This window comes from Hemibagrus wyckioides, linkage group LG16 (assembly GCF_019097595.1).
Source record: "Hemibagrus wyckioides isolate EC202008001 linkage group LG16, SWU_Hwy_1.0, whole genome shotgun sequence".
NCBI classification, from domain to species: domain Eukaryota; kingdom Metazoa; phylum Chordata; class Actinopteri; order Siluriformes; family Bagridae; genus Hemibagrus; species Hemibagrus wyckioides.
This window is the reverse complement of record NC_080725.1, coordinates 301090-325000: the sequence shown is the minus strand read 5'-3', so window position 1 is coordinate 325000 and position 23911 is coordinate 301090. Positions and strand designations below refer to the sequence as shown.

General features: G+C 39.8%; 2 protein-coding genes across 2 annotated transcripts in view; both read left to right on the top strand.

Moving 5' to 3' along the window:
* macir (macrophage immunometabolism regulator) overlaps window positions 1–2232 on the top strand; it is a 4594-nt gene extending 2362 nt beyond the window's left edge. The window contains exon 2 of the mRNA XM_058412710.1: window positions 1–2232. This exon is cut by the window's left edge and continues 964 nt beyond it. The gene's annotated coding sequence lies outside the window, so the exon portion shown is untranslated.
* Window positions 2233–9535: 7303 nt separating this feature from the next.
* Window positions 9536–11461, top strand: LOC131366611 (lysozyme C-like). The gene is made up of 4 exons (XM_058411214.1): window positions 9536–9751; window positions 10519–10677; window positions 10824–10899; window positions 11206–11461. The coding sequence occupies exons 1-4, from the start codon at window positions 9625–9627 to the stop codon at window positions 11270–11272; spliced, it is 429 nt and encodes a 142-aa protein (XP_058267197.1). The 5' UTR covers window positions 9536–9624; the 3' UTR covers window positions 11273–11461.
* Window positions 11462–23911: the final 12450 nt, after the last annotated feature.

Below are 23911 nucleotides of genomic sequence, written 5' to 3'. Positions count from 1 at the left end.
TTGCTACTACTACTGTGTGTGTGTGTGTGTGTGTGTGTGTGTGTGTGTGTGTGTGTGTGTGTACACCTGTGCTGCGGTGGAAATGCCTCTTTGGCAGAAAATGTACCTATAACCTGCACTAGATCATACTGTTAGACATCTGGATTTCATTTTTTCCCGGTTTAGCATAGCTCACTGTGGTGTTCTCCTGAAGTTAACCTTTTAGCATTAGCATCTTCACACCTGTAGATGTGTCAGTAGGTGAGCTCTGCACTCATTTGCCTGTCAGTTAGGCAACACTCAATGTTAAAAATATAAATAAATAACAGACTGTTACACAACGTTGAAGTTATTTAAGAGGGTTGGTCAGATAACGCTTGCGTCCACTCGCGCTGAGATTAGTGCCTCACATACACACTATTAATCCCCCTTTAGTTTCTTCACACCGAGTAATCCAGCACGCTTATTTACGCCATACATGAAGGATAAATGTGAACACTGGTAATGTTTACGTTGATCGGTTCACATGGGATTGATTTTATTATTATTTTCTAATGCTGGTGCACAGCATTGCTACTAAAACAAACCAAAGGATGAACTTTGGCTGTCCTGGGAAACACTTGACTGAGAATGCGATTTTTTTGTGCAACAACACCTGACAATCATATTTCTATCCAGTAAAATCCAGACAGTTGAACCATTACTCCCAGTTTTGGTGCTCATCAGACGTTATGTATTTCTCATGTCACGCTTCTTATTGTGTCTCATCCTCTTAAAATATTTCCTGACTTGATTACTGGTCACAAACACCTCCACAGTTAATAGTGTGAATCTGATGCACTGCTTTGAGGCATATTGTATTTTTTTAAGACCATCTGGGTTGATGGTTTGATATAACAACACTGTATACTGTATGTTTTCAGCAGTTTATAAAAGAAATGATCCCCATAAACTACACTGATATAGTTTGAGTGGCTTACACCGGACAAATCAACTCTGAATTTGTTTGTTTGTTTATTTGTTCTTTTATTTAATTGTCACACTAATTTGAATCATGTGGTGTTTGATGTAATGGTGTAAATCTACAATTCTATTATTATCTGAATTTTTCCAGTTGTTTTTTCCCCACAGGGGCTGAACAGGGCGGAGTTTAGTGGCTGATTTGTCCCATGCTGCCCCACCCTTTATTTCTACCCTTTATTACAAGTGTCATCTTTCTATATTTTTTCTTCACTTCCTTGATTGAAACACCATGCACTTCTTCTTCTTCTTCTTCTTCTTCTTCTTCTTCTTCTTCTTCTTTTCCTCCTCCTTTTTGTGTATTAATAATATGTTGTATAAATATGCTCAGCACCTTAGATTGCCAGATATCGGTGATGTAGTGGTCATGTTTTCTTCTGTCTTGACTGAACTGCATAACGTTTTGTTTACATATTGGTTTATTATAAGACTGTACTGCTGTCATGAGTTTGTGCTTCTTCTACTTTCTTCTTCTTTGTTATTTTAAGCTTAAGGATTTGGTCAGAGCGTGCCATGAATGTAATGGATAAAGCTGTTGTTGTGTTCTGTATCTCATCTGTTTGGAAGCTGGAAATGGTTTCTGTGACTCAGGACTGAGGCAGACTATTTCTCTATTCATCAGTACAGTTACACTGGGACAACAAACTACTCCTAAATATCAGCTCATGTAAAACATCTATATAAAGACTGAGACTAAAGGAGTCATTTAATATGTGACTATTACTATTGACATGTTAATAGTGTAGGCTTCATATTGTTTTGTTTTTTTCTTTTTCTTTATTAAGGCTATTGCCACAATGCAAGCTCCTGGACTTTAAATGCTACAGTAAAACCTTTTCACCGTCACATGGTTTGTGATCTGTCGCATTATCCCGGCTCTTCTTAGCCTGCTGTACTGCTCCATGTGTGTGAATGTGATTTCAGGACACAAGCACCACTAATGAACTCATCTCAGCCTCGCAGTTTCACAGCTTCTCTGTACAGACACAAGGAGCCATGCTAGGTCCCGGTGCCTTGAGCTCTAGTGAAACGTACGACGTGCTTCATGTACGTCTGCCTTTTCTGCTGATGAACACTTCTCTAGCTAGTATGTTTACGTCGTTAGGGTGAACAATCCGTAATCCTGTAGGCTGACTGCGTCTCCTTGCCCTGCTGAGTGTTTGTGTGACCTGCCATGCTTTCGTCTGTATTAAGTTTAACCTTACACTTACATGATTAAAACACTACGCTGCACTTCGTGTGTGTTTCTTTCCCTTTAAAGAAGTGGTTGGAGACTGGTACAGAAATAGACTAATTAAAGAATAAAACACTACACTACATGTTATAAGAAGAAATGTAATGTCAGGGTGGTGTCACGCCCCGAAACACCACTAATATCACCGATACAACAATTTGTTAGTAATATCTTGTACCTTTTTAAAATTCTAATCAGTTTGTAGTTAAAGTGTTAAAGTGCATTGAAAGTAGTTTCCTAATCAGATGTTCCAGCACCAGCCTTTCTCTTTCAGTTTTCTTTTGAAAAAGAAAATAAAAAATCACATGAGAAACTGCTGAGGAGACCTTTTATAGCTTCTAATATAGCTTCATCAAATCACTCATCATGACTTTTGTGGTTAAAGTGCCCCTGAAACCAAAACTGTTATGGACGATAGAGTATGTGTCTCAAAAAAAAATTAAAAAAATCCAGAGAGCAGGAGATGCCAATCTGATTCTCCACAAGGTGTATGTGAAGTTTGAATGTTCTCCTTGTGCTTCAGGCGTGTCTTCAGTGTACTCCCATTTCCTCCCCTAGTCCAAAGACATGCGTTTCAGGCTAATTTGCATCTCTAAATGGTCCATAGTGTGTCAATGTCTGTGTGAGATTGTGCTCTACACTGCTTTAGCACTCTGTACAGAGTTCCCTGAGATAGATTCCAGGTTCTCTGTGCTACAGGAAGTGGATGGATGTTCTACGGCGCCTGTAATTAGATGAGTGTGAATATATAGATTAATAAATAGTTAGATTGCATGAAAGACCTTGGAACTTCACAGTACAGGTACCAGGTACTCAGCAACAAAATGCAGTTTAACATCCACCAGAAGTGCAAATAATAACTTTGTTATATAATAATAATAATAATAATAATAATAATAATAAAAATAATAATATATATTATATAGGTATAGTTTGCTAAGAGGATGGACATATCTGTGGTTAACACTTATTTTCAGAAGAGGGAGGAGCACACAGGTAGACTACATCCTACTGTATGTAGAAGAGGCAATCTGAAAGAGATTAGTGACTGTAAAGTGGTACTGGATGAGAGTGTAGCCAGACAGCATAGGATGGTGGTGTGTAGGATTGAAGCAGGCTCTGGGTGGTCAGGTAGTGCTGCCAGATGACTGGGAAACTACAGCAGAAGTGATCAGGGAGACAGGAAGAAAGGTGAAGGGTGTGTCATCTGGAAGGAGGAAAGAAGATAAGGAGACTTGGTGGTGGAATGAGGAAGTTCAGGATAGTATTCAAAGGAAGAGGTTAGACAAGAAGAAGTGGGACATGGACAGGACTGAAGAGAATAGACAGGAATACAAGGAGTTACAGCACAGAGTGAAGAGGGAGGTGAAGAGGGCGGTGTCTAAGGCCAAGCAGAAGGCGTATGATGAGTTGTACACTAGGTTAGACACTAGAGATGGAGAGAAGGACTTGTACAGGTTAGCTAGGCAGAGGGATGGAGATGGGAAGGATGTGAGGCAAGTTAGAGTTATTAAGGATAGAGATGGAAAGGTGCTCACAAGTGAGGAGAGTGTACAGAGGAGATGGAAGGAGTACTTTGAAGAGCTGATGAATGAGGAAAATGAGAGGGAAAAAAGAGTGGAAGGGGTGAACTCTGTGGAACAGGAAGTAGATAAGATTAGAAAGGATGAAGTCAGGAAGGCTTTGAAGAGGAGGAAAAGTGGAAAGGCAGTTGGTCCTGATGACATCCCGGTGGAGGTCTGGAAGTGTCTAGGAGAGGCGGCAGTGGAATTTTTAACTAGTCTGTTTAACAGGGTTTTAGAGAGTGAGAAGATGCCTGAGGAATGGAGAAGAAGTGTATTAGTGCCGATCTTTAAGAATAAGAGTGATGTGCAGAGTTGCAGCAACTATAGGGGGATAAAGTTGATGAGCCATACAATGAAGCTCTGGGAAAGAGTAGTGGGTTAAGGAAGGTAGTGGAAATTTGTGAGCAGCAGTATGGCTTCATGCCCAGAAAGAGCACAACAGATGCAATTTTTGCTGTGAGAATGTTGATGGAGAAGTATAGGGATGGTCAGAGAGAGCTGCACTGTGTGTTTGTAGACTTGGAGAAAGCGTATGACAGGGTGCCAAGAGAAGAGCTGTGGTACTGTATGAGGAAGTCAGGAGTAGCAGAGAAGTATGTCAGAGTGGTGCAGGACATGTATGAGAGGAGCAGGACAGTGGTGAGGTGTGCTGTAGGGCAGACAGAGGAGTTCAGAGTGGAGGTGGGACTGCATCAGGGATCGGCTCTGAGCCCCTTCCTGTTTGCTATGGTGATGGACCAGTTGTCAGAGGAGGTCAGACAGGAGTCTCCTTGGACAATGATGTTTGCAGATGACATTGTGATCTGTAGTGAGAGCAGGGAGCAGGTGGAGGAAAACCTGGAGAGGTGGAGGTTTGCGCTGGAGAGAAGAGGAATGAAAGTCAGTGGTAGTAAGACTGAGTACATGTGTGTGAATGACAGGGAGGGAAGTGGAACAGTAAGATTACAGGGTGAAGAGGTGAAGAAGGGACAGGAGTTTAAGTATTTGGGGTCAACAGTCCAGAGTAATGGAGAGTGTGGGAAAGAGGTAAAGAAGCGAGTGCAGGCAGGTTGGAATGGGTGGAGAAAGGTGTCGGGAGTTCTGTGTGATAGAAAAATTTCAGAGAGAATCAAGGGGAAGGTGTACAGGACAGTGGTGAGACCGGCCATGCTGTATGGTTTAGAGACAGTGTCACTGAGGAAGAGAAAGAAGTCAGAGCTGGAGGTGTTGAGGTTCTCTTTGGGAGTGACACGGTTGGACAGGATTAGGAATGAGTACATCAGAGGGACGGCTCATGTTGGACGTTTGGGGGACAAAGTTAGGGAGGACAGATTAAGATGGTTTGGACATGTTGGTAGGAGAATGTTGGACATGGAGCTGCCAGTCAGGAGGCAAAGAGGAAGGCCAAAGAGGAGGAATATGGATGTAATAAATGAGGATATGAAGCTAGTGGGTGTAAGTGTTGAGGATGCAGAAGATAGGGATAGGTGGAGAGAGATGATTCGCTGTGGAGACCCCTGAAGGGAAAAGCCAAAAGAAGAAGAAGAAGAAGAAATTATATATGTATATTGTATATAAATTCAATCTTATTCAAGATGGAGACAATCTGTACTTTCTTTACTCAGTTAGTTTCACTGTCAAGAGTTTTCTGGATGATTAAAAAGGATTCGAACTTCCTACTGGGAATCCTCTGTGGAGAATACACTCTGTTATTAGTTTTTAAACAGAAAGATTTTAAATAAGTGGACCCTGTGCATGCGCTCATGATGTGGCTTCCTCATCTCATTTCCTATACCTGCTTTATTCCTAATTAGGGTCACGGGGATCTGCTGGAGTCTATCCCAGCACACATTGGGCGAAAGGCAGGGGTACACCCTGGACAGGTCACCAGTCCTTCACAGGGCCACACATAACAGACAACCACACACACTCACACTCACTCCTATGGGCAATTTAGAATTACCAATCCACCTAATGTACATGTTTTTGGACTGTGGGAGGAAACACAGGCATGGGGAGAACATGCAAACTCCACACAGAAAGTCCCCTGCCTATTTGAACCTGGGATTCGAACCCAGGACTTCTTGCTGTGAGGCAACAGTGCTAAACACTAAAGATGTGGCTTCCTGCAATGCAATATTATTAGACACTAGGGGGCAGTAGTGTCAGTATTGTTTCCCGTACTTTGAGCTTTGACGTCTGGATGATGGAGTGGGTTCATGTGATCCAAACACAGTTTGATAGAAGATAAATGAGTTGGTAAATGTTCCTGAATTTCCCAACACTCTTATATAAGATAATGGACCTGTGTGTGTTTTAGCGACAGCTCTCTAGCCATCATGAATCATTTCCAGCTAACAGAAAAGGATCTAAATCAAAGGAATAACGCATTAAAATGGCAGTGTAAGTGAAAGATTAAATAATGGAGCCACCTTAAAAGATCCCTGCTTTTAGAGGAAGGTTATTATTTGAGTTAAAGCTATGCTCTGCTTTATTTAATCTGCAGGTTGAATTACTTCAGGAAGGAAAAACCCTGAAAATGTCTGACTGCACTTTAGACTTCCTCATTCCTCACTTGTTAGGAAGTATAGCCGTGTCATGCAGTAAATTCATCTTCAGTTTTCCTGCAATAAGCATGCTGTATTAAATGGTTTCAAGCTTTATATCTTTCTGCGTTTGTATAATTTGTAATGTTAGGGATAATATTTTTAGAGTATGGATCAATGGCTCAGGCTAAAGGCAACTGACCGTCACTTCTTAAAAAACAAAAAAAGAGGTCAAGGCAATGAAAAAGTGCAATAACAATGTGCACGCAACAGGGAATACATGTGATGTCCACTGTCTAATAAACAAATGGGCTTCAAGTCTGTATTTGATGTTGAAACCACGGTATTTATTTCCATCCTAGTATAATTTATGAGTCATTGCAAACAATTTGTGCAAGCAAATAATTTAAAGCTCATGAGCAGGATCTTGCACTTGAACATTTCATAGAGGAGATAAATTATCAGGAGCTCTTTCATCCAGGTTTTGGAGAACTCGTTATCTTCACATAAACATTTGCGAATTTCCAAATATTCTTTGATTGCCCAACCCAGCGCTGTTTCTGGCTTGTGAGTGCTCTTGCAATGTTGGAAAGATGGAAGTGAAGTGTGTCTGACCTTAGACAGCGTCAGCTGATGCTGCTACAGAAAAATGGAAATGTTTATTACATGAACAATGTTTTCTCTTTTATTCAGTTGTATCAGACTTTGAGATATTGATGGAGAAAAACAACCCTAACCATCGCCACTGTTCAGTCTGAAAAACATTTAAGGAATTAAACTTCCATACATTATGCAGACTTTTCTGTCGAGGTTTATAGGATTAAATTAAAGGCTTTTAATTATTTTATTTTGTGTAGAGTCACAATATATAACTGCAGTCAAAAGTCTATTTCATTTGCAGGTTATAAAATTACAAAATGTGGATAGATTTAAGGGATGAAGTCTAATAATGAGGAAGTGTACGTGACTGAATTATTATTTAAAAAACTTACTCTGGACCTGTATTTTCTGTTTCTGGATATCTTTCTGCTACAAAATTGTTTAAACTGTTCAGAGCAGGGAAACAGCAGGAGGATGAGGGCTGGGAATCATTCATCTAGGAAACTGGACACGTGCAATATCTTGAACACTACTTATGTTTTACAGCTAAAGTTGGTGTATGGATCATCACCTATCTGAGGAACTTTATTAGTTGTAATGAGTAAAAATGTATTGACTATCAGTTACTGTCTATTTACAGAACAACTGCCAGATACAGTATCTCACAAAACTGAGTAGACCCCTGACATTTTTGTAAATATTTTATTATATCTTTTCATGTGACAACACTGAAGAAATGCCCCTCTGCTCCAATGTACAGTAGTGAGTGTCCAGCCTGTATAACAGTGTAAATTTACTGTCCCCTCAAAATAACTCAACACACAGACATTAATGTCTAAACCGTTGGCAACAAAAGTGACTCCACCCCTAAGTAGAAATGTCCAAATTGGGCCCAGTTAGCCATTTCCCCTCCCCGGTGTCATGTGACTCGTTAGTGTTACAAGGTCTCAGGTGTGAATGGGGAGCAGGTGTGTTAAATTTGGTGTTATCGCTCTCACACTCTCTCATACTGGTCACTGGAAGTTCAACATGGCACCTCATGGCAAAAACTCTCTGAGGATCTGAAAAAAAGATTTGTTGCTCTACATAAAGATGGCCTAGGCTGTAAGAAGATTGCCAAGACCCTGAAACTGAGCTGCAGCACGGTGGGCAAGACCATACAGCGGTTTTACAGGACAGGTTCTACTCAGAACAGGCCTCACCATGGTCCACCAAAGAAGTTGAGTGCACGTGCTCAGTGTCATATCCGGAGGTCGTCTTTGGGAAATAGACGTATGAGTGCTGCCAGCATTGCTGCAGAGGTTGAAGAGGTGGGGGGTCAGCCGGTCAGAGGGGTGGGGGGTCAGCCGGTCAGTGCTCAGACCATACGCCACACACTGCATCAAATTGGTCTGCATGGCTGTCGTCCCAGAAGGAAGCCTCTACTAAAGATGATGCACAAGAAAGCCTGCATACAGTTTGCTGAAGACAAGCAGACTAAGGACGTGGAATACTGGAACCATGTCCTGTGGTCCGATGAGACCAGGATAAACTTATTTGGTTCAGATGGTGTCAAGCGTGTGTGGGGGCAACCAGGTGAGGAGTACAAAGACAAGTGTGTCTTGCCTACAGTCAAGCATGGTGGTGGGTGTGTCATGGTCTGGGCCTGCATGAGTGCTGCCGGCACTGGGGAGCTACAGTTCATTGAGGGAACCATGAATGCCAACATGTACTGTGAAGCAGAGCATGATCCCCTCCCTTCAGAGACTGGGACACAGGGCAGTATTCCAACATGATAACGACCCCAAACACACCTCCAAGACCACCACTGCCTTGCTAAAGAAGCTGAGGGTAAAGGTGATGACTGGCCAAGCATGTCTCCAGACCTAAACCCTAAGGTGGGGGAGCGCAAGGTCTCTAACATCCACCAGCTCTGTGATGTCATCATGGAGGAGTGGAAGAGGACTCCAGTGGCAACCTGTGAAGCTCTGGTGAACTCCATGCCCAAGAGGGTTAAGGCAGTGCAGGAAAATAATGGTGGCCACACAAAATAGACACTTTGGGCCCAATTTGGACATTTCCACTTAGGGGTGGAGTCACTTTTGTTGCCAACGGTTTAGACATTAATGTCTGTGTGTTGAGTTATTTTGAGGGGACAGTAAATTTACACTGTTATACAGGCTGGACACTCACTACTGTACACTGGAGCAGAGGGGCATTTCTTCAGTGTTGTCACATGAAAAGATATAATAAAATATTTACAAAAATATGTAGATACTGTATATAGTTAAATACTAGAGCTACACAGAAAACACCTTCAAATCATGTACAAGGAAAAATAAAGACCAGACATTTATTCGTCAAAAATAATGTAGAGAATGTCAGAGAGAAAATAGACAAGAAACACCACATCCACATCACCTGATCCATAATCTTTACCAAAAACACATACGTGCAAATTTCTAATCATTTTCAACTTCATCATTCTTATCTCAGAAAGACAACCGCAGTGTTGAAGTGTTTTTTAATCCACAGGACAAATATAAGTCGTGCCAATTTCACTTCTCTTAGAAAGGGTAGAGAAAGTTTGCATAACCGTCAGATCAACCGCAGTCAGATCCACTTCCTCGTGTGACCCGTGTACACGTATAAAAAGTGCAGAACGGAGAACACACAGGCGATTGTTCAGACAATTTGTGATTAGGTCTCAGACTGCAGCACAATGAAGGCTCTGGTGTTCCTTCTGCTCCTGGTGGTCGTCACTGCAAAACAATATGACCGGTGTGATCTGGCAAGAGCCATGAAAGCCAACGGCATGGCTGGGTATCGTGGCATCAGTCTGGCTAACTGTGAGTAACGTGGTATTTTCACATACGATACAGGACACCTTTTTATTGTGCAGAGTAAGCACTTACATTTTATAGCTAAAGTAGTTGTACTGATATGAACTGAATGCTATACAGTAATACAGAAAAGTATGTGCAGTGGTGCAGCAGGTAGTCATTGCTGTCTGTAGTCTTCCTGTGTCCTGGAGGTTTCCTCTTACCTCCTAAAAAATGTCAGTAAGTGGTCTGAGAAAAATAAACTGCCCCTAGGTGTGAATGTGTGTGAAGCGTAGCATGTGATGGACTGGTGTCCCAGTCAGATTGTGTTCCTGCTCACGCCCAGTGTTCCCAGGATAGGCTCTGGCTCTCCACCATGATCATCAAAGGCTAAAACAGTTACTAAGTGTGAGAAAGCATGACACTGTCGATCACTAAGAAAATGTCTTATTGTGCTTTATTAACACCATAGACACCAGTATTTCTCCATCTGTGCTATTCTAATGATAGAAGTCTCGTAACTGCTTTATCCTGGTCAGAACAATGGTGGATACTGAGCCTGTGCTGTAAACACCGGGCGTGACATGGGAAACTCCACACCAGTCCACACACACACACACACAAATGTAAGAACAAGGGGTAATTTGTTATGTTTCTTAAGGTTGGAGGAAACCCAGAGGAAGGACAGGAGAAACTAACACCAAGTTATTTTTATCCAGAATAATCTGCAGCCAGAACATCACACTTCCTCCACAGTGGTTGTATTCAGTTAAATATTATTAATATATTTTTAGGGGTTTGCTTGGCCAAGCATGAGTCTGGCTACAACACCCAAGCCATCAACCACAACTCTGATGGATCGACCGACTACGGAATCTTCCAGATCAACAACCGCTGGTGGTGTAACAATGGGAAATTCCACAGCGCTAACGGATGTAAAATCTCCTGCAGTCGTAAGAATCGTTTCATAGATCTACCCTTCACATCAAGATCTTGTAACGATAACATTTGGACAAGCCTGTGATTTTTAGGTCTGAGCTAAAAGCCATAGCTGTGCAAAGGCTCAAGTAATCGTCCTAACGCTCACTTTCTCACACAGAACTTCTTACGGATAACATCTCACAAGCTGCCGAGTGTGCCAAGATCATAGTGAGACAGCAGGGCATTACTGCATGGTACGACTACCTCATTCATTTAATGACAGAGATGTACAGAGGACTGTTTCGTTATAAACAGAAACAGAAATTTTTTTAAAGGATTTGGTACTTTATACTTTAACAACAGCGTGAACCTGAGCTGAGAGACTTCACAACCCGATGATCCATGTTAGATCAAACCCCATCAGAGCGACATGAGCTTCAACAGATTTCATAAGACTCACATTAAATGTGACCTGATCCCAGATTTTCTATGCGGTCTCAGACTTTAGGACCCGGCTAATTGTGTATGAATTTTAATTTATTTATCTCACTTTTTTGCAGGGTGGCATGGCGTAAATACTGCAGGGGTCGTGACGTAAGCTCATACGTTGCAGGCTGTGGAGTTTAAACAAAATCATGAAATGACCAGTGCATCACATAATGTGTAATACAATTAAAACAAATCAGTGGTCATGATGATATCTAATAATGCATTAAGAAAAGAAATCAGTCGGTAGATCATAGACACTAATTACTCAGAGCTCTTTGTAAATCTTCTAGCAACATTGACAAAACGCAAATAAAGCATCTAAATACAGCAGCATGTCTTTTTTTTTTTATTTATTTGTTGTTGTTGTTTTTGTGCTTGTCTATTTATAACTTTTACTTCATTACAAATCATTTTATACACTATTACAATGAATAAAGCTGAAAGAAACTGACATAAAAAACATCTGTACAAGAAAACATCTAGAATATATAAAAACTGTATGAAAAAATACAATACAAATATAAGATGAACACTGGAGCCTGTCATGCAGGGACTAATCTCAACAGAGTGTACTACAGCACTGCCTGATGGTCAGAACTATAGCTATGGGCTATAGACACTTACAGAGGGAAGGGCAGGGGTTTGAATCAGTTGAGTATCAATGAGATTATAAATCCTATACCACGAGTAATAACAGAATTTTACAGAAAGGGAAACAGTAATGTGCAATAAAGATTCACCCTACTGCTTCATTTTATATTATAATAACATCTGACCACTACACTCTCGGGCCAAAAGTTTGTTTCCCCACTGTGTTTTTTGTTGTTAACGCACCCTTTGTTAAAAAAAAAGAAAAATACTGTCAGTAATGGGGCAGTGTGGAAGCTGTGGTCTGTAGCGCCCTCTAGTGGCAGCGGCTTAGCGACGTAGACACAGCAAAAACATTAAAAGTTTAAAAAGAAAATAAGCTACTTTCTGTTGTCTTTAAATGTGTATATAATACTTACAGTAATACGTATATTTAGAATTATTTATTTATTAAATGTATAATTTGAATAAAACAGCATCAGAAAAAAAAATCTTTCTCCAAGACCCTTCCCTTCCCACCGCCTTCACAAAAATAAAATGAAGAAAAAACAAAGAAATGAAAAAAAAAAGAGAAAGAAACCTGGAGCATTCACTGTACCTGTATGTGTGTGTGTGTGTGTGTGTGAGAGAGAGAGAGAGAGAGAGAGAGCACGACTACATAAATAAACTCTTATATAGGAGTGTTTAACTTGGCTAAATGTCTGTTTCAGCCATTTGCTAAAAGGAACTCATTCCTCAGTTATAACTGATACAAGTAAAAGTTCAGAAACTCAGGATTTTGTGTGCATCAGTAACACTTTCCCGGGTCATTTGTCATATCCGGACCTCACGGTTACATTTTAGTTTCCTCAGGAGGTCGGCTCATGTAGTCCTGAAGTGCCTGATGCCAAGGGAGCCATTTTCCTATAGACGTCTTAATCGACCCGATCCAACTTTAACAAGAAATAAGAAAGTAATATCATGTTTGGTGACAGAAGAGCACTACTGAAATTTGTCCATATTATCATTATCATGAGGTATAAATTTAAAATACATGTAGACTTAATGACCATATGTTAGTGGAAACCTGACCATTAAACCCATATGTGCTGCCAGATATCCTCCTCCTCTGCGTTTATAACAACCTGCAGTCTTCTCTGAAGGCTTTCTGATAGATTTTGGAGAATTTACTCATTCAGCTACAAGGAGCACAATGGCCAGCTGTCCACAAACATTTGGTCATGTAGTGTTAATACTTACACGACTGCACATGTGTGTAATATCTTGCCATGTTGCGTGTTTGTGAATATCGTCTCCAAATTTGTGTATTGTCACTTCCGAAAAAGTAGCCTGTGTAACTGAAATGAATTCTACACAAGAGCTTTGTAGATATTTTACTTAGCTTTATGTAAGTATGATTATCGTCTGAAGATGATCATTTTCTAAAGTAGCTACACATCATTTTACACCCTTATTTTTGAAAATTTTGATAGATGAATCTAACATTTCCTACAGCATGTGCAATGACCACACCATTAAGTGTCCATATTTATGTAAGGTCTCAGTATTATGCTGATTGTTTTAATGCAGTTTTTCTGTGTACCGTTTGTTTTCGTTGACATTTTCTGCACAGAGGTAGAACACCTTGAACTCTTCTGATGGAGGTTTGAGCTCAATAGTGGACCTCTTGAATCCTAAAGGTTGTTCCCTCACTGTATAGCCATGCAGGTAGATCCCACCTGTGTATCACAGCCAAGAAAACACAGTAGGATTTATAGAAATATACACACAATATACACAAAACTAACATTACATTGAGTGTCTTCTAACACCTGCTTAGTAAGAGTATTTACTGCACCATTTCCTGTGGTTCATCATCAGGATGGCTGCAGATTTGTCAGTTTGTGATAGTTTTGGGTCTTTTGTATGGCAAGAGAATGAAATAAAGCAGGTGAGCGAGTGAGTGTGTTTTGCTGCCATATCATAAGTGATGTTTCATGGCCATAACTATAAATGGATAAAAGCTGTAGATATAATCCACCAGCCCCAGCACACTTATACATTATTATTTTTAATGCTTTACTGTGGTTATTAACCTATATTTCCTCATTCCACCATACTGTAATTTAATGGACAATATACGTTAGTGGTGACATACCAACTGCATACGTTGATCGTATGCTAGCGTAGAAGTAAAGACAGCCGTCCTTTAGGATACAGTAGTGCTGCACCCATGAGTCCTTGTTTCTGTCCAGTAAGTTCAGAAGGCCGAGGCACTCGGGGTTCTTCACAGCCAGAGGAGGGAGGTTTGAGTTGTGGCGTGTCACGTCCACCCACACGTGATTCTGCAACACAAATCACCACCGTCACAGTTTATACTGTTACCATGACAACACCAGGGAGGTCACTTGCTGTCTGTAGAACAGTGTAGAACAGCAGGCTTTGTTATGCGTGCCTGCGATGTTCTGTTCAGTTTTCTGATTAGACAGTTCTCTTAGACTAAGTAAAGTTGGGTCTATGTGCATATTTTCCAGCTTAGTGGTTACCTGCGTAATGGGGTGAACTGCTTGTTCCAAAACTTCCAACCACCTGACAGAAGGAAAGAAAGGATATAAAGAAAGCAAGGAACAGCAGCATGTGGAAGTGTTTATTGTCACAAGTACAGTTGCATATCCTAACTTAGGAAGCTGGGGTCAGAGTGCAGGGTCAGTCAAGACACAGCATAAACTCCTGATCAGTATCTCAGAGTCTTAATCACAGTTGAATAAGGATTTGCTCACATCTAGGTTCAGCATCAGATTTCATTAAAGGTGTAAAAATAATCAATTTAAAGTTTAAGGAATGGATTCATGGTCTGTATTTATAGGAACGAATTTGAAAAGAAAACAGGGACTGATAAATTTATACTCATGACCAGAGATCTGGTGTGAGTTTCACTCTTTCTTGCTAAATTAAATTTTCACCTTCGCATTTCTTGGTTAGATGTAGCACAGAAGTAATAAACACGATTTCCAGCAACAGGAGAACATTTGAACACAAATGGCTTCCCCAGACTGGTGTCGGCCTCCACCACTGCACCTTCCAGCCGCATGGCAGCCAGAGCCTGGCTCTTTCCTTCATCCTGTCTCTCACACACACACACACACACACAGAAGACAGAACACAGCTCAATTCTGGACACAGTGGCAAAGTCCACTTCCTGACCCACCTCTTTTAAATTATTCTCAAAATGATTGCTTTTATTACAGATTAAACAGAGACAGTAAATAAACTCACTCTCTTGTTTCTGTAGTAGTAAAGGCAGCAGTCATGTCTGAGCACAAACCACCTCTTCCTCCAGCCTTTCAGCAAGCTGGACTGGGTGCGTTTGTGTAGGTAGCCTCGACACACAGGCTTCGGTGTGTTTGGGATACGGCCAATGTCTGAGCCAATGGTCAGGATCAGGAGATCAGGGCCTGTTTGACAAGAAACAAAGATGAAAAAGATGCACAGAAAAAACACTACAGGCTTTCTAAAGGTAAATATTTATCTGATCGTTGCACTCTCCTCTCCTCGCCTTTAGAGGTCGCTGTCTCCCCAGTTTTAAACTACTTTTACTTGCATTTCTGAACATTCTGCATTCTCTGGTTTATTGATGTTATTGTCTTAGTAAAAGATTTTTAGATTAAGTCTGCTTTTTTTTTTAGCCTGTTTTTCTTCTTCTGCTCTGATATTTGACCTCTGGATCTGTTTCTCTGGCTCTTTTTGGATCTTGCTTTCTGTCTTTGCTAATTAAATTACTAAAAATGTAAAATTAATGTTAGAAGACAAAACTTTTTGTGTATATAGATGATTTACGTTACTGCATTGTCCCAGTTTCACCATGTTTAAAATAACACTATAAATGTAGTCAGTAAATGAACACACTTTTAACTAGAGCTTTAATTAATCCTTGCCAACATGTTGATAATCCGAACATGGGCAGATGTTGTGTGTGTAATCCTGCCCTACCTTGCCGAGCGAGGTCAACCGCCTCTGAGTGAGGCACACCTGTGACATCAGTGCCATTAACCGCCAGCACGTAGTCTCCCACTTTCAACCCTGCCTCCTCTGCCGCTCCATCTGCAACCAGCAGGAAGAATGTTAATGGTTTGATATTTTACTCTGTGATAACAGTGAGATCTTGGTTTGAATTCTGTTCATTTTTTACATTGCAACTAAAATGACGAAGCCTGAGGCCAAGCAGGCTGGTAATCAGTAAGGCAGATGAAATGTCAGACCAGTTAAATTGGTCTCATGCTGATCAAATTTATCTGGTCCACTTACTTGTGTCAACTTCTGTCACGATAATTGGTTTGGAGTACTGAATTCTGAACCCCCATGGATATTCGCCCATTCCTTTGCTGATTTTCACAGTTCGCTCACGAACTAAAAAAAACAAAAACAAATTCAGTATGTTATTTTACATACTGAATTTATATATATTATACTTAGAGCTTTGCCCTAAAGCTCATTTAGGGAACATTGCCCTAATGATTCATCACTTATTCAACACTCAGAACTGAACACACACACACACACACACAATGCTGCTCAAAATTCAATGCTGCTAGTGTAAGTGTACATATATTTACAAAACCCTCTCACTGTCCTTTCACAGTGCTAAATACTGACTGTACTCTGGTCAACACTATTTTGTGTATCTGTCCTGTAGCGTATTGTATTGTCTGTCTGCATTGTTTGTACTAGGTTGCACACTCTGCACTTTATGTAGCTAGGACAGCTTACTCTAGACCTTAACTTTGTGTTGTTTTTTGTTTTATGTAGCTCTGTGTTGTTTTATATAGCACCATGTTTCTGGAGAAACGTTGCTTTACTTCCCTGTGTACATTAGCTTTATATGGTTCAAATGAAAATAAAAAGCTTCTTGGCTTGACTTATTTATGCTCACCTGCTACAGGTCGAGGGCGGTTACTAAGGCATTGCATAGTTTCATTTGGATTGGCATCATCTCCCCGATAAATCCAGGATGCTGAGTGGAACGTCTCGGTATAAAAACCTCTTTCTTCAATGTCTCGGAGTGACATGTCAACTGAGCGGGTGTCCTCTGAATTCATTGTGTCTGACCAAAAAAATAGTAAAAACAACAACAAAAAAACACATTATGATAAAGTCTTTGTAATAGAATAAATTTATACAGTATAGTATGAGTCTCACTGGTTGGCTGTTTCTGTATCTTGTGGAAGACAAAACATTTAAATGGCAATTCAAACATTTTTGTAAATGACAGAGTCCAAGTGTTAAGGATAATTCTGATAATTCACAAATTAAAGTCAACAAACTTTAATGCAACATAGTAGGCAGTGGATTGTGTTGTAGCCTCACAACTCCACTGTGATCCAGAGCTCTGGTTCCAGTCTATTTGGAGTTCCTCCTGTGTCTGAGCGTGTTTCCTCCAGGTTCTCGTCATCCAGAATCTTGGCAGTAGGTTAAATGACTATCTAAATTGCCTATAACGGTGAATGAGTTTGTGTGTGTGAGTGTGTTTGTGTGTGTGTGGTGTCCTGCAATGAACTGTTGACTGGAATACGCTCCGGATCCACCGTGACCCTGACCAGAATAAAATGGTTAGTGAAAATGAATGAATAAAAGAACTCTTATGCATGTGTTATTAAGTTTGCCTTGAGTCTTCCCGGACCTCTGCTGACTGCTGTAGTTCTGTGATAATGTACAGACTCTCTGTCGACTTTTATAACGTTATCACCTGATTCATCAGTGATGTTGCTGGTGGAACTCTCTTCAGCAGAACCCCACTGCCTGCTCTCCTTGAACAGCTTGCGTTTCTTTGCCCAGCGGTCCGAGGTTTCTTCAGAATCTTTGGGGATGCTGTCTCCCGGTTTCAGGTGCTCCTTGACCTTTGTTGAGGCTTTAAAAACGAAAATACAAAATAACAAAGGTAGCATTTTCTGCTACATCACATATTCACAGTTTGCACAAATAGAGATATTTATTTCCTCTAAAGTCTAGAGGTATTTGTCAAATTTCAAGCTTAGTTAAAGTTCTTTACCTGTTTTCTTCAAACATTTCTGTGTTTGGATACAGGCCTTAGCTGACTGTGAAGAGGTACGTCTTGCTGCTATGTAGGAGATCTGTTTAGGTTCCTCCACATCTGCATGTTGTTTCTGGACCTCGAGCGGTACTTTTGGTGATGCAGAAGTTGGTTCTGTAGCTGACTGGTGGTTTTGTACAATGTCTTCACTCACAGAGTTACTGTGTAGAGATCTCTGCTCATATCCCCCGTTAATGGTCACTATTGAGCTGTGCTTTTTTTGGCTGCTAACAACGTCTTGCCTTTCATGTGTTTGTGTTTTAGCTCCTTTGTTGAACCCATCAGTAATGTGCTCTTCTGAGCTGCAAACCAAAGGTGGGGTCACATGGATAAGCAGATTCTTCTGATGGATGTCATCAGCTAGAGCTTCAGGACTCTCCACTTCCATCATCTCTTCGTCAAAGCCACTTTCAGCTACCTCGCTCTGTTCCAGTGGGTCTACTGAGGAACTCTCCTGATCAGCTTTGTCCACACATATCTGATCAGTGACCTCTGCTGGCTCTTCTTGTTCAATTCTGTACTTCTGAAAGACATCTTCTGAAGTCCTGTCAGTCTTTGTTGATCCGTACGACTTGATGTTGGGGATAATGTGTTCATCACGGAAGGAGCAAAAGCTTGGTTGGTAGCTGGTGCTGCTAAAGGAATTGTGACTCTTTCTTTCAGAAATGCCTTCTTTCTCATCCTTCAGATGGTATTTAGCAGCTCTCTCTGCCTGACAGAGTAATGACTGCATGAAAAACGAGGAGAGTGTACCAGAGGAGAAAGACTCTCTGCATGAGGTTTTGCTTTCTCCATTGTGACCTGAGTGATACAACACTCCAGGGTAGGTTCTTCGCCTTTTTCTTAGTATGTCTGTGTAACCATTCGATGGAGAACCGGTGCTGTTGTCATGCATTTGCAAATTCTCTTTATGGTTGTGACTTAGTGATGCAGAGGATCTCAGGAAGTGTTTCTGAACATCAAGTTGAGTACAAGCGGTTTTACGTGCCTTTGGTATAGAAAACTGGCACTTTGACACTAAAGTTTCTATGTCATGCTGAGGATCCTGCTGTTCTTTGAACACATTTCTGTCATTTATATGACAGGACACTATGTCCTCTGTGAGGTCCTGTAGTACATCACTTTCCTTATCAGCAAACCTGGGTGGAGGAGGAATATCAGATATCGTCTCATTGCTGCGACTGTCAGTTTGTGATAATCGTCTATGTGGCAGCCAGAACCCATAAGGTGAAGAGCAAGTAGATGATCCGTCCACCAGTGTGAAATCCGTGTCTGTGTGTCCACCAGAGTGGGGTCTGCAGAAGTGGTCTTTGCAGCAGCTTTTACAGCAGTCCATCTCTTCTTGGCTGCTTAATGAGCTTGGATTTCTTGAGAAATCTTCATTTGTCTTCAGTTCTGTCATGACTTTAAATCCGATATTTTCACAGAATTTGGCATTTTGCTTATATTTTCTTGTATACTGATTCCACAAATAAGAATGTGTGAAGCATTCTCGGTTTGGCATTTGAGGTTTTTGGTTCTCCCTTTCCTTCTCATTTTGAAGAATCAAAGTGGTCTTGACATCAGAGTTAACTGACTGGACCATCTCACTGATCTCTAGTCTCACATCTGAGCTCATGTATTTAACCTTAGATGCTGTGATTTCTATCAGAATGCTGGCTGTTTCTCCTGCTCTCAACTCCTCCAGACTCTGAAATACAATGTTCGGAGGAGATCTTCCAAAATCGCAGAGTGTCACTGAATGTGTGATCCTTAGCTTCCTGTCCTCATCCACTTGCACTGTAATGCTGGCTCTTTCCTTTTTATATCCATCACTTTCTTGTCCAAATGCCTTCTCCCTGCTAGAAATGTCAGTCTCCTTTTCCTCTTCATCTGACAAAAAGATTTCTTTGCAAAAGGAGTCTGTCTCTCCCTTTTCAGTGGAATGGTCTTCCTTAACCACGTAATCCAATGGACTCTTGATGTTTTTTGGAAAACTGTATGAAGAGATGCTCTCTGTAGACAAATAAAAATTAGAAGTAATCATATGAGAAATATTCAATTTAATAGCTGTGATGAACACACGAGCAGTAACGACATCTGTACACATCAGTATTTTGATTACATTTAACACTATAGTGAGTTGAGACCAGTTGTCCATATACAGTGCCTGGAACACGTATACAAACTTCCAAAATTTCCACACTTCAGTGAGATTTGTCTTTTCTTTTCTTTTCTTTTCTTTTTTTTTTTTTTTACACAAAACACCAATCAGGTATAACATTTTAAGCAGTGCCAGGTGAAGTGAATAAGAATAAGGCAGATAGAAGTGTGGCTAGCAAACACGGTGTATGTGAGCAACCTTCCTATAGTTTCATGTCCTATAGATGGCTTATTCATGTTAATAGGTTAGATGAGTCCCTGCTAATCCTACACCTTACAGTGTCCAGGCACTTGCTTCATGACAACATGTGACTTAGACAGTCTTTACAGGATTATCGTCTACACCCTGCTCCGACCAGCACTCACGTTTCATACTGCAGGAACTCTTCCTCCTGCGGCTGTTTCTCCTCTTCCTTTTACTCATTCTGCTGGGTAAAGTACCATCAGATATCACTACAAAAAAAATCACCATGATGACATTTATTCATCTATCTATCTATCTATCTATCTATCTATCTATCTATCTATCTATCTATCTATCTATCTATCTATCTATCTATTTTTTTTACACGTTTTGGCTCAGAAGTTTGATTTTTTTTTATAGATTTTTATTCAAGTAGTTAATAATCAGTAATTTGATTAACTTTTTACAGAATCAAAGTAACACAAACATTAAATATTCAAACCAATGATGACCCCTGACATGGACAGAAGTCCAGTTTGCAGATTGTGTCGTAATCGGGTAGAGGTTTTAACATGTTTTTACTATATACTGTACGTCTAAAGTATAACGAAACTGATAATATGATGCATTCAGCACTTACACAAAATAACTCATTTATTAATTTCTCATAATTACTCAGTATTAATCATTTCATTCTTTCATCGGTGTTGTTCAGTACTATAGTGTAATTGTTTTTTTCCCCCACACACTGTTACATATGGTAACGACACACTGACAATATTCACAGTAATCACATTTTTACTACCACAATGTATGTTAACTTTATAATTTCTGCATTCTTTGTACAGCAAAGAATTTCTTTCCCAAAGCTCAAATGTTTACAATCTTTATTCATTTTCAAGACATGAAATAAGCATTAAGCCTTTTTTTTCCTGTCGAGTAAAATACACTTCTCAAAAACCTGCACATCAGCAGAATAACCACTTAATCTAATAAAAACGCAGAATCCAAACAAAATATTGTCTTACCTTAAGGATACACCAACCCCGTCGGTTCAGTCTCTTCTCATTCATAAGAAAATAAAAAGGAAGCAGTAATATTTTCTATAAAGAAGCAGTGATACCTTTCATCTAGACACTGTTCCACTTCTTATTGTTCTATTTCTGCACTAAAGACATGAAGCAGCTTAATAGCTCTAATCCTATGGCTACATGTGATGTCCGGTTTGCCTGTATATTCACTGTGTGTATGAAGCAGGGTGAGGAGTACTTCCCTTCGGGATGAGTTTGTGATAAAGATTATGCAGATTATGTAGATAGATTTAAAAAACAAAACAAAATAGTGTAATACAGTCAGATGTTCTAAAGTTTGTACATCCAAACTGTTGATTTAAGAAAAAAAACAGTGTACATTCACTTTGTTCTAATAAAATAAATGACAGAATATATTCAGGTTTTACTCATGAAATCATAAAACAGAGTATCAGTTTCACATTTTTTAAGGAAAAGATTTGTTGTAGATTAGTTTTATAAACATTAAGTAGCACATGTTACATGTATTACATGTTATACATTACCATTATAGACTACATAGGGTAAGAAATTATTTAAAGGTCAGAATATATGGTATGTTTATTTAATACATTTTTATCTATCTATCTATCAGCAGACTTTGTTACTGTAGCTCGATAAACTTTTGTCTGGACACAGAATAGAATACAGCTTTGTTGATTAAATGATGGATTAAATACCCTGATATTTATCAAGGAGCATTTAACAAGTAAGAAGATGTGATTTGCTCTGGTGTTTTTCAGGATATGTGTCCCATCCATGTGACATTTACAGATTAGTATTTTTACCAGTTTCTGTCCACTATAACTATATTTCACCTGGAGTTATATGAGCATCTGTGAACCATCTGAGGCTTCATTTTCCACACATGGTCCATTATAGAATATCTTAACATTTTATTATTCAACAACATTTACTCAGCCCTTAACCCTTACCCAGTGTGTTACCTGAACACATTCACTCCTAAGAAATAATTGCATTGATCCACCATTTCCACAGGACGTTCCATCACCTGAATCGCCAGTGAATATAGAAAAACAAAAACTAAGTAATGAGTATACTCATTCATATTTTCTTTATTTTACATGACATTCTGATATAGACTGATAAAAAAACATTTTAAAAGTACCACCTAATTACCTAATTAATTTATATATTGAAAGCCAATTATTCAATTAAATCATTAGAGTCCATTAGCATGAATGTGGTTTAACCCCACTTAATGTATTTTGCTAGTTCTATGCTAAAAATGGTTACCTTTATCCTCTTTCACTCATTTAAGGGCAGCCATTATCTGGAAAGAAAATTGCTAAAAAAAATCATATACTGTTGTCTGCGCTGGGTTAACTCATTTCTTGTAACGGTTTTATTTTTACGAGGCTGAATAGCATTACGATTGTGAAATCAGCCACTGAGCCACCTAGATAATTAGGCATCTTGTTAATAATTATAATAATAGCAAGTATTGCAGTTATTGGTACAAATAATACATAATAAATATAATAAAACCTTATGTCAATATCCCCAAATTTAACACCTAAGGTATTCTTCTTATTCATCAAACCACTCCAATCATGCACTGTGTGAACACCTCGTTCTTACTGCTGGATTTATTTTGTAACCTGGTTGATTCAACCCAGTAATGATTTCATATACAGTATTAGATGGTTATATATGAGATAGTCCACTAGATGGGGTGACAAATTCAAGCATTTTGGCTCGAGGCATGTAGGACAGTCTGGCTGCTTGTTTGCATGTTAGTCTCCACTATATGCTAAAGCTGTTCCACTGTGCAACATCTGCTCATGTCAACCCACTTCACTAAGTCAAACCTTCTGCATAATCACCTGCTCACCTTTCAGACAGACGTGATGTTCTACAACTACACAATGACACAAAAGAGGTCTTTTTAATATACTGATGCATGATAGGCAGTGTGTTGAGAGACAGACAGAGAGGAAGAGAAAAAGAGAGAGAGAGAGAGAGAGATGGAACAGATGGAGGACACTTCATCCTTCATGTGACAGATAAGATCTGTTCTGCATCAGACTCATGTCTGCCCTTGTATAAATAGATGTGTAAATTCATTGCTCTAGTTGCTTTAACAAGCCTTTTGTACATAGAGCATGGATGGTGACCTACATTGTGAACTCTGACCTGGTGTCCTGTATGATCAGGTGAGCTGAGGATCAGTAAAGACCTCAGACCTTCTCCATCTGGCATGCACAATAAGCCAGAGACAGTGTGAAGCATGTGTACTGATGTGTTTGGCAGCAGGTCTTGGTTCTGGTTCTGATTTTTTTTTTTATACACACACACTGATGTGATTCTGCTTAGCCAAAACTTTTCAATGTTTTATTAACAAGACATGGTTTGATAAAAAAAAAAAAAAGTGCAGTGTGCAGAATAGGTCCTGTGATGGTCAGGGATAAGATACTGACCTCTTAATCTGGGGATTGTAGTTTCTGAGTTCAAATCCCAGGACAGACAGAGAGCCTGGATAAGATAACATTAACTGTTAACATTCAGCAGCTCGACTGTGGGTGTAGACTACGTTCTGCCTCACTGTAAGTGTCTAGCAAAATAAATAAAAGATGGTACCTTATTCTAAACTAGGGTATTTGAGTTTTGGTGGAAATCACAACTCATTATCATCAAAGTTATTCTTTCTTTCTTTATAAAGTTTGACTGGTCACTTCTTTTTTGTATCAGATTTAATCCAAACC

Excerpts from the sequence above, each read along its gene's own strand:
- LOC131366611 (XM_058411214.1), top strand. The coding sequence starts at position 9,625 with ATGAAGGCTCTGGTGTTCCTTCTGCTCCTGGTGGTCGTCACTGCAAAA. Across the intron at positions 10,678-10,823 it reads ATGTAAAATCTCCTGCAGTC|AACTTCTTACGGATAACATC; the intron begins GTAAGAATCGTT and ends TTTCTCACACAG. Across the intron at positions 10,900-11,205 it reads CAGCAGGGCATTACTGCATG|GGTGGCATGGCGTAAATACT; the intron begins GTACGACTACCT and ends ACTTTTTTGCAG.